Below are 9,031 nucleotides of genomic sequence, written 5' to 3' on the forward strand. Positions count from 1 at the left end.
GCAATATGTCATCAAAATGATGGCACGTATGATATCAAAAGTTTAATACAAGAAGTAGAATATTTGGTGAATATTGTTAAAGATTCTAAATTGCAGCTTATTATCGACAATTTGGTGACATGACAATATTCGGTCCCGCGTGTAAGACCCCACGCGAACAAGTGAGTGCTGGCGCTGTCGCGTATTAGGCGGCCACGCCGCGGAGGATTTCTCGTGAGTCAAGTGCGGCCACAAGCGTTATATCTAGGCGCCACCACGGCCGACTCCCCAATTCATGCCATGGTTCGTACTTCAGTGAGCCTAAAGGGCCTCGCACATAAAATGCATAACAGAGCATAAACGTAGCATAAAGCCTCTGAACCAATAGGAATCTTATGTAAATTAATATGGCGACTTTATGTTGGATGGTCATTGGTCCATCAGTCTTATGTTGTGCTTATGTTATGTTATGCATTTCATGTGCGAGGCCCTTAAGCTATATCTACACAAACTTGCATAAGCCCATAAGCATATGCATAAGAAAATGGACCAATCACGCGTTTAATATGAAGAACGCCATATTGCTGCATAGGACGTAAACATAGCGGGGTGACACTTTTTTGGACACAGCACGATTGGACACCAACCAATCATCTTGACTTATCTAACCAAACCAACGGAAAAACTCTAGGCATCGGTTGCTGTGAGTGGTGGTGTCCAATCGTGCGCACCCCAACATAGCGTACAGTCGTTTTCATTATAGTTGCGACACTTTTTTTGGGATGCATTTCTGAACGCGCAACTATAACGAGAGATGAGAACGACTGTAGTTGCGGAGGTTAGCGCGAAATGTCAAACGTTGGTATACAAGGTGTCGCAAATAAAATTTGGGTACCTTGGAGGAAATATAAGATAAGTATACTCGCAAATATTTTTCAAATAGATTTTTTTAAAAAAATATTCGCACATTTTCCGTATTTGATCGGTTTTGGTCTAATTGAGCTTTATATATTCGTCATTACAGCAACGATGAGCTGAGATGCTTAGATGTAGTTAAATAAATTATAACTACAACAAATATAAAAAATGAAAATTTTAAATATTTGTTACAGTTATAATTATAATTTATTTAACTACATCTAAGCATCTCAGATCATCGTTGTTGTAACAACGAATTTATAAAGCGAATTTATAAAATATATATATATATATTTTTTTTCTAACTTAATACATGCGTTGTTTCTAGGTGAATTAATTTGGCGTCAACAATGTGCGAAATTTAATACCAAATGGACGTGATACAGTTATTGTTATGGAAAAGACCAAACTTGAATATATTAGGCTCATGTGTCAAATGAAAATGACTGGAGCAATTTGTAAGCAGTAAGTAAATTTTCCAAAATTAAGTAGAAAGATATTGTTTGTTTTAACTATTTGTTTAATTACGTTTTCACGTTCTACGTTATTTTTATATTTTAAATCTTTCTAATTACAGGTCTATTCTTGGAAGGATTTTATGATATTATGCTTAAACGACCAATTTTCATATTTAATGAACAAGAACTTGAACTATTGATCGGTGGCTTGCTTACTGTAAATATCTTAAAGGAGGATCTTAAAGCAAATATTGAGTATCATAAATACACTGCTACGTCTTTATAGGTACATTTTGATATTTTGTATTAGCTCAAGTTTGAAAGACTTGAATTATACCATCTTTTTTCCACTCACAGATTCAATGGTTCTGGTGTGTAGGTACATTTTGATATTTTGTATTAGCTCAAGTTTGAAAGACTTGAATTATACCATCTTTTTTCCACTCACAGATTCAATGGTTCTGGTGTGTAGGTACATTTTGATATTTTGTATTAGCTCAAGTTTGAAAGACTTGAATTATACCATCTTTTTTCCACTCACAGATTCAATGGTTCTGATGTGTAGGTACATTTTGATATTTTGTATTAGCTCAAGTTTGAAAGACTTGAATTATACCATCTTTTTTCCACTCACAGATTCAATGGTTCTGGTGTGTAGGTACATTTTGATATTTTGTATTAGCTCAAGTTTGAAAGACTTGAATTATACCATCTTTTTTCCACTCACAGATTCAATGGTTCTGGTGCATTGCAAGGTTTTAATCAAGCGGATTGTTCGAAGTTCTTACAATTTATCACTGGTACATCTAAAGTGCCGTTACAAAGTTTTGCTGCGTTAGAAGGCATGAACGGCATACAAAAGTTCCAAATTCACAGAGAAGACAAGTTGACAGATAGGCTTTCATTTGCACATATTTGGTTAATATATGAAAAAAGAAATTGTTTTAATACCTTGTCATATGTGTGTATAAGTTAAAATTAAATTAATATAAAATTACAAGACTAAAATTGTATTTTTTAATTGCAGTTTCAATCAACTGGATTTGCCAGTGTACGAGACGTATGATAAACTCTAAACAAATCTACTCAAGGCGACTTACGAATGCACCAAAGAATTTGGATTTGCATAAGCTTACCAGAATTTGCTCCAGTACAATTTCGATTTCAATCGATACAATTTCGCGTTCAATCGATGATATTCTAGAGACCAAACTTATGGTTGGATCTTTACAGCCAGTGATAACATTCCGGACGTGCAATAGCCTATTGCTTGCAAAATTTTTAACGTACTTACAAAAATTGTTATACGCAATGTTATATATAAAACTGTTGCCTGGGGTACTGATTTTAGGGACCACGTTTCTTTCTTGATTATTTTTATGTTCATGACTGAATCATAGACATAGGCTGATGGCAGAGAACGAGACGTAAGAGAAGTGACGTGACGTAACGTGACGTTGGGTAAGGCAGAGAAAAGCCGTAAGGATGTAAGATGTGTTATGTTGAATGTTTCATTTATTAAATGCGCGAACAGACAAGATGAGTAATATTAAAATATTATTTTAATGGGTTATAACTAAATATTATCAGACTATCGTTAGACATAAGCACTTACATCTCGTTTTCTGCCATCAGCCATAGGATCTATAGACCGAGCATTCGAGGAGTGGGGGTAAAGTTCTCGCGTGAAAAACTAGAAAGAGATAGCCTGCTTTGGACCACTATTTTGTCTTTGTCTAATGACGCGCGTGGGGGTACAGTAAAGGTAACGAAACTCTCGGTAAGGTTAGGGAAAAAGAAAAAGGAAATGTAAGTGAATGTGAAAAAAGAATGAAAGGGAATTGAAAAGCATTGGAAAAAGTGCCAAAATATAAAATTATATATAATGTAAAATTGTGTATTAAAATTTAAACAATAAAGTATTGAATAAACATTTAAAGCACCTGGCATAATAGTAATAAAAAAATTAACTCTGCTGATCTTTATATATATCTATATATATAATATATGTTATTGATTTTTAAATAAAATGAGTTTTGTGAATTTAGATCTTATTTGTCTAATTTTGTTATTCTTAGAAGCAGCATAATGATGTATACAAAGAGTGAAAAACTTTTCTAAGAGAATACAAATCAATTGATTTCTATGATCCATCAATGGAGCTTGATTAAAAGCATGTTTCTTTTCAGTAAATAAATCATTTATTCTTAGTTTTATTAATGTTAAATTTATCAGTTTATTATGTTTGTAGACGTCAAAATATAAAAAAAAAAACAAGTGAAGATTCCCCACGCGCATCATTAGACAAAGACAGAATAGTGGTCCAAAACTTGCTATCTCTTTCTAGTTTTTCACGTCCCCACTCCTTGAATGCTCGGTCTATAAATCCTATGTCTATGGACTGAATGCTGCGGTGATCATTGACAGCAGCATTTGGTCATGAACGTAAAAATAACTAAAAAAGAAACGTGGTCCTTAAAAACGGTACCCCAGGCATCAATGCAACGCACTGTTCAACTCATTTAGTAATAATTTAACAAAGCTTTAATTCTTTTGTTTGTAAGTTGCAAATAATGGTAAAATATTTACTGGTTTAGTCATAATTTTTTTACATAAACTAATAAATAATTATAATCTTTTCAGCATTTCTGCTCCATCTGAGGTGTTAAAATCTTCATCACCATTATCAATACTGTCGTCTTCATCATCTGTATCTTCATCTCCATCCCTATCTTCAACCCCATCTTTATCGTCAAGTATTAATGAAAATTCGTCATTAATGCAATCATGCGTAAAATCTACGCCAGAAAATCAAGAAATTTCGTCACCAGTACAACCATGCATAAAATCTACGCCAGAAAATAAAGCAATTTTGTCATCAATGCAACCATGCATAAAATTTATGCCAGGAAATAAAAAAACAAAGCAAAATGTACACTTATTCAAGAAGCGGACGAAGTTGACAAATCGTTTATGAATTTATCATCTGTTATGTCTCAACATTTCTCAGGTAAACAAAAAATGGATGAAGATGATATTTTTGATAGCACAATTGCATTTTAATTACGTAAAATAGAAGAACCACGGAAGACACAATTAAAAGGAAAGATTATGAAGATTTTATATGAGTTTTAAAGATAATTTTTTATTACATCTTATAACAATTATGTTAAAATCACATTAGGTTTGCTCTCTGTAACTGAAGAGGCTGCACTAGTTGAGTTTATCTTTTTCTTTCCAATGTGGAGTAAAAAAGATAAACTCTGAACTAGTGTAGCCAGTTCAGCTACAAAGAACAAACCTATTGATTCATGTCGAGACGGTTCTTGTTGTACAACTGCAGTACGGTTTGCATAATTGCATACAAATATACAGCAATCTTAGAGCAATTGAATATTTTAAGTGCAAGTGAACATTTTAAGTCAAAATGTTAAGTTTCATTGCATGGACAAAAGCATATAAGACTGATAATTTTTTGTTTTTTTTTTAGTTACTACATAATTTTGTCTGTGGATAATATTTAATTTGTTGTTTTTATGCTTTATAAGTTGTTGTGCACTAAAAGACTTATATTAAACGTTTTGTTTATTTGAAGTTTTTTTTAGTTTATTTTCTTTTTTATTTTATTTTCTATTACAAATAAAATAAGCATAAAATTTTTGTTTGCTTGAAAATAAACTTTTATTTATAACTTTAAGACGTATTAACGTGTTCTATGATAATAAATATTATTTTGCTCAAATGTATTAAAATTTTTACATTTCATTACAATCAAAACCAAAGTAAAAGTGATATTAAGTTATATGCATTGTTGCCACTTGTTTTGCATTAATTATATATGTAATTCAGCACATAGATATGTATATTTTTGTACTTTTGATACAGAAATAAAAAAGTAAAAATAGTACTGGATACAGTATTTATTCGTATAACGTATGATACGTAGATCCAACATGTATACGTTCATATTGCCATGTAACTTCACCTACGGATTATAGCAAATATTCAGTTAAAATGTCTCTTTGCTCGTATGCTTCACGAGTTGCCCTATGTGCACTGCAAGGCCTTAGACGTTCTATTCCTTCGTTTTCATCTCTCCATCTTCCCGGTATTACTGTTCCCATATCATTATCATGATCGACAAAGTTTGTTGGGCAGTATGTTTGTTCGCATGATGATTTTTTGGCGTTTTCAGTCATTAAAAAATTGTGTAAATTTACGCATGCTAAAACATATCGATCAACAGTTGATGGATGAGCACAAATTGAGCGACGAAGTATTCGCCATCTTGATACTAGAATACCAAAAGCATTTTCGATTGTACGTCTTGCACGTGATAAACGATAATTAAATATACTTTTGTTATCGCTCAAGTATCGACCAGAATAGGGACGCATAACATTTTTATGCAACTGAAAAGCCTCATCACCAACGACAAAATAGGATAATTCTATATCACATCCAGGTAATTTCCTTGTTTCATGCGATATATTATTCATGCGATAAGTGTGCGATTATATAATGCTTTTCCAAATACTGATTTGGATAGAACACCAGCATCACAATCACTGCCAAAAGCACCTATGTCAACTACAATGAACTTATACTCATGATCAATATATGAGTACTAAGCTAAAAGTCTTCTTATAATTAAAATATAAGCTCCCAGATTTTGGTGGTGCTTGTATCTGGATGTACTTTCCATTCATTGCACCAATTGTGTTTGGAAAATTCCACCGTTGCCAAAAAGCCCGTGCTTATATTTTTCCACTTATTCAATGTTGGTGGATTAAGATATTCAGTACTAAGTACGTTTGAAATTATTTCGCATGTTTCCTTAACTATGGAATGAGCAGTTGATAATCTAATGCGATATGCTAATGCTATTGACGTCATTTGGTCACCTGTTGCAAGAAACCTATTTTCAAGAAAAAGGACTTTTTTATTATCTATCTATCTATCTATATAAGTACCGTCTTCTGTCTGTCTGTCTGTCTGTCTAACCGCGAACTACTTATTCGTTTTAGTGGACCAAATTTTTACTAAAAGTATATAAAATAGAGGTAGAATTTTCCGAAGAGTGCCATGATGTGTATAGTTTTTCGTTACCGATTTTTTGGAAACCGGTTTGGAAATTATTCAAATTTCGAGAAATAATAAGTATTAATTGACCGATTTTCTTGAAACCAGTTCCAAAATTTTTTTAATTTTTGGAAGATAAGTTTTTATTAATGGATAATTTTTTATTAATGGATCAATTTTCTTGAAACCAGTGCTAAAATTGTTCTAATTTTTTGTTGATTTTGATGAAACTGGTACCAAAAGAATTTTATGGGGATGGCTATTATGGAGTTGGAAATTGGAGGTTTCATGGAATTCTATTGATGCTCCTAATTAATGAGTGAGGAGGATTTGGGAAGAGGGGAATAGATTTTGAGCACGCGCAAAGCGCGGGCGAAAAATCTTGTAATTATATATAGAATTAGATATCAATAACAAGGTTCAAAATTGAATTTATTTATACAATTACCTGAGTGTAATAATCAAACGCTGCTCTGGAGGCAAGGCTCGCCAATTAGATTTTTTTAAATATGATCCTATCTTGCTTAATAATAAATTAAAAGTATCTTCATTCATTCGTGTATATTTAAAATACATATCTGAATCTTGTTTCAATTCTTGAAAGAGATGGTCAAAATCTCCTTGATAAAATCTTAATGTATTAATTGGACGACACCACCATCTTCTCTTATGTTTTTTTAATAGACGATGTCGACGACGTCTGTATAACATATAACTCAAACATGACAAAGCACATAACTCTTCAGCTTCCATATTTCAATTTTTAGATTTTTCAGAGGATATGTCGAGCAACACGGATTGCATAATATAATATTACAAATCCACGGAATATATATATGTCAATTTGATAATATTTATTCTACAGTGACGATTGAACGTTTTCTTTACGACGCTGCATATGCGTATACATATAAAGATACATTTGTGTAGCACTTTTCTTATTAGATATGTGATTGGTTCATTTCTTATGCATATGGTTATGCAGCTATGCAAACTTCGTCTGAATTGACCCTTATTATGGTTATGATTGTGCATATGCTTACGGGCATATGCAAGTTTGTGTGGATATAGCTTTTTAGGAGCTACATGTTGTAACATCGAGACGAATACTCGTTCTCATTCTTTTAAAACATGACGTGTGTATGAGTATAGAACGCTGTTCTACATAAAATTTTATATCTATGGTGTAGAAATCCCAATCAATTTGAATTACTTTTTTTTTAAATCGATTTTAATCGCATATTTTCGGCAGGGAAGTATCTTGAGACTACATTAATATTCTGGTGAAAGAATTTTGCAAATATTGCAGCAGATATATACAAATTTCTTGCAAGAATTCAATTGCAGAATCTTTCAGAAGAATTGAGTATGAGAAAGTAGATCATAACGTTCTGTTCGCAGAATCTTTCAAGAATCTGCTGCAAGATTTACTGCAGTCTTGCAGAAAATTACTACTAGAATAGTAATCAAATTGCTGACAACAAAGCTTCACGTGTAGATATCATGTATGATGATGACTTGCTGACATTTTGATATCAAACACATCAGTTGAATGTAGTGCACGCATGATAACAATTTGCTGGCAATTTGCTGAATTTAAATGAAGACTTTAATGACGTCAGAACAATAGACAGTTTGTAGAAACACCTTGGTTCTACTTTGATGAAATTGAATGCGGAATAAGTGACAGCAAAATGTCATCTGAGTACGGTCATTTGGCTATCAGGGATCTCTCTGTGCTCTATGGGCTGTGTCTCTTGTTGGAAAGCACCCAATGCATAATTCTTAGCATAAAAGGAGAAATACTTGCTAATTACAAGTTTCTCTTTGATTGCAGTCATGTTGTTATACCGTAGCTGCTAATTCTTTTGTATAAGACTATTTAAAGGCAATAGGAAAAAAACTGTTTTCAGGCAACTGACGGATAATAGTGTTAAAAACTTATTAGTATAAAATTTCCAATAACTTGTTATAAATAGTTTTCGACAATTCCTTTTTATAATATTTCTTCCAAATATAAAGAAATGTGTTTTAACATCATAATTAATTAAAATCTTTTATTTATATATTTTAATATATTTCAATGAAATATGTATGTTATACCCAGATAGCACACAATATTTATGATAAATATTAATAAATATTTATCATAACTTTTTTTATAAATATTATAGAAATATTTTATACATATTTTATATACATGACAGAAAAAGATTATGAAAATATTTATTCAAAATATTATTAAAATATTTATTAAATATTTACAAAAATATTAATTTAAATTCTTGGGAGTACTTTTGGTTGTGTATTTAATGTACACCCATGGAATTTGATTCTGTCCATGGGGAAATTTTCTAAACTGAGAAGTCACCATTTTCTACATACTCGCAGTTATGATTAATGAAACAACCATAGACTAAGGTAGACGGAGCTTATACTGTTAGATAGGACAGGGGTGGCGCTGAGATTAGCGGTAAGGGGCGACTACCAGCACATCGGTTTGATTCGGAATTGTTCGGAATCATTCAGCTCTTAGCTGTCACTTCAAACTGCATACAGCTTTATTGCATTTTGTGATTATTCAATTATACACT

General features: G+C 32.1%; 1 protein-coding gene across 5 annotated transcripts; it reads left to right on the top strand.

Moving 5' to 3' along the window:
• Nucleotides 1–1,256: 1,256 nt before the first annotated feature.
• LOC113005274 (E3 ubiquitin-protein ligase HUWE1-like) lies at nt 1,257–5,260 on the top strand. 5 transcript variants are annotated; one of them, XR_005575024.1, is made up of 5 exons: nt 1,257–1,362; nt 1,713–1,730; nt 2,085–2,273; nt 2,383–2,842; nt 3,999–5,260. XR_005575024.1 is itself a non-coding variant. In XM_039450687.1 (4 exons), the coding sequence occupies exons 1-4, from the start codon at nt 1,292–1,294 to the stop codon at nt 2,429–2,431; spliced, it is 327 nt and encodes a 108-aa protein (XP_039306621.1). In that variant the 5' UTR covers nt 1,257–1,291; the 3' UTR covers nt 2,432–3,112. The 5 variants fall into 5 exon arrangements, 3 of the variants coding, with proteins under 3 accessions (XP_039306621.1, XP_039306622.1, XP_039306620.1); XR_005575025.1 differs by having other exon boundaries at nt 2,383–2,816; XM_039450687.1 differs by lacking the exon at nt 3,999–5,260 and having other exon boundaries at nt 2,383–3,112.
• The last annotated feature ends 3,771 nt before the right edge of the window (nt 5,261–9,031 follow it).

Source organism: Solenopsis invicta, chromosome 6, assembly GCF_016802725.1.
Source record: "Solenopsis invicta isolate M01_SB chromosome 6, UNIL_Sinv_3.0, whole genome shotgun sequence".
Taxonomy (NCBI): Eukaryota; Metazoa; Arthropoda; class Insecta; order Hymenoptera; family Formicidae; genus Solenopsis; species Solenopsis invicta.